The 1,006-nt window shown below is 45.7% G+C and overlaps 1 protein-coding gene across 1 annotated transcript in view; it reads right to left on the bottom strand.

The window, feature by feature from the left end:
• LOC130579365 (leukotriene C4 synthase-like) overlaps positions 1-631 on the bottom strand; it is a gene marked incomplete at its 5' end in the record, with an annotated part of 2,390 nt that extends 1,759 nt beyond the window's left edge. The window contains one exon of the mRNA XM_057376074.1: positions 417-631. Coding sequence (XP_057232057.1) covers positions 417-631 — 215 coding nt within the window. The remainder of the gene's footprint in view (positions 1-416) is intronic.
• Positions 632-1,006: the final 375 nt, after the last annotated feature.

Raw genomic sequence — 1,006 nt, 5'->3', positions numbered from 1 at the left:
TGCAGCCCTAGCACAGAAGTCACAGCAGAGATGCTGGATGTGGCTATCCTCATGCCAGCTCCAGCTGAGATCTCTCTGGGAACTTGTCCTTCCCCATGAGCAAGATTAAGAGCAGGGCTGAAGCTGCCTGAGGTTTGGACACCACTTGGATAAAACCAGCCGACATCTCAGGCACCAAGAGCTGCATCTTTAGGATCCCTTCACTGTACACCAGAGACTAGTGTGTGATTTCCATCAGCAATGGCCAGTTTAGGACTCAAGAGCCTACCCAAACCTGATGTTGGCTCTTCAACTCATTCATTAACCCTGAGGGAGATGATAATTTCTCAATTACACTCCCAGCAAMAGAATTGCAAAGCAGGGGAAAGGTTACATGCATGAGATCTGACAAACATCAGGTAAGAGGAGTTTCTTACTGTGCTCGAAAGATCCKTTCAAATTCAGGAGGGCCTGAGATCTTTGGAGGTGAAATGCCAAAYAACCTCCTAGCATGGATCACCTGGAGGAAGAAATAGGCTGCAGAAAAAGAGAGAAAAGTAGCAGTGGTCAGTCCTGTGGCRGGGCACAATGGGGTCAGGAGCTGGCCAGAAACTGGGAAAAGTGATCTGCAGTCTCCTCCTAAWCCCACAACCCCACACAGCAGAGAAAGTTAGACTGAAAACCCAGGTACCTTTTACATAAGGAAAAGGAATGACCCAGAGCTATAGTGAAGCAAGGAATATGCAGTCACAGACCACCAGTATTATTTGCTTTCTTGCATAATAGCAGATCATAATTTCTTCAGAAATTGTTACACAATTCAGATGCATTTTGGTACTGGCAATTTTAAGGTTTTTTCCCCCTTTTAAATTGTGATATCTGTGTAGGGATGGAACTGATGCCACAGATAAGCCACCCAGACACTGAATTCAATTGTCATGCAATGCGGACCCATGGCTGACACCTACATGCACATCAGGAAGTGCTGTAAACCCAGAGAAGGAAATTCTACAAGTTTGTATAGGCA

Source organism: Malurus melanocephalus, unplaced genomic scaffold (assembly GCF_030028575.1).
Source record: "Malurus melanocephalus ecotype Western Australia unplaced genomic scaffold, MMel_1.1 scaffold_269, whole genome shotgun sequence".
NCBI classification, from domain to species: domain Eukaryota; kingdom Metazoa; phylum Chordata; class Aves; order Passeriformes; family Maluridae; genus Malurus; species Malurus melanocephalus.
The sequence above is the reverse complement of the archived record's forward strand: the minus strand, read 5'-3'. Positions and strand labels throughout refer to the sequence as shown.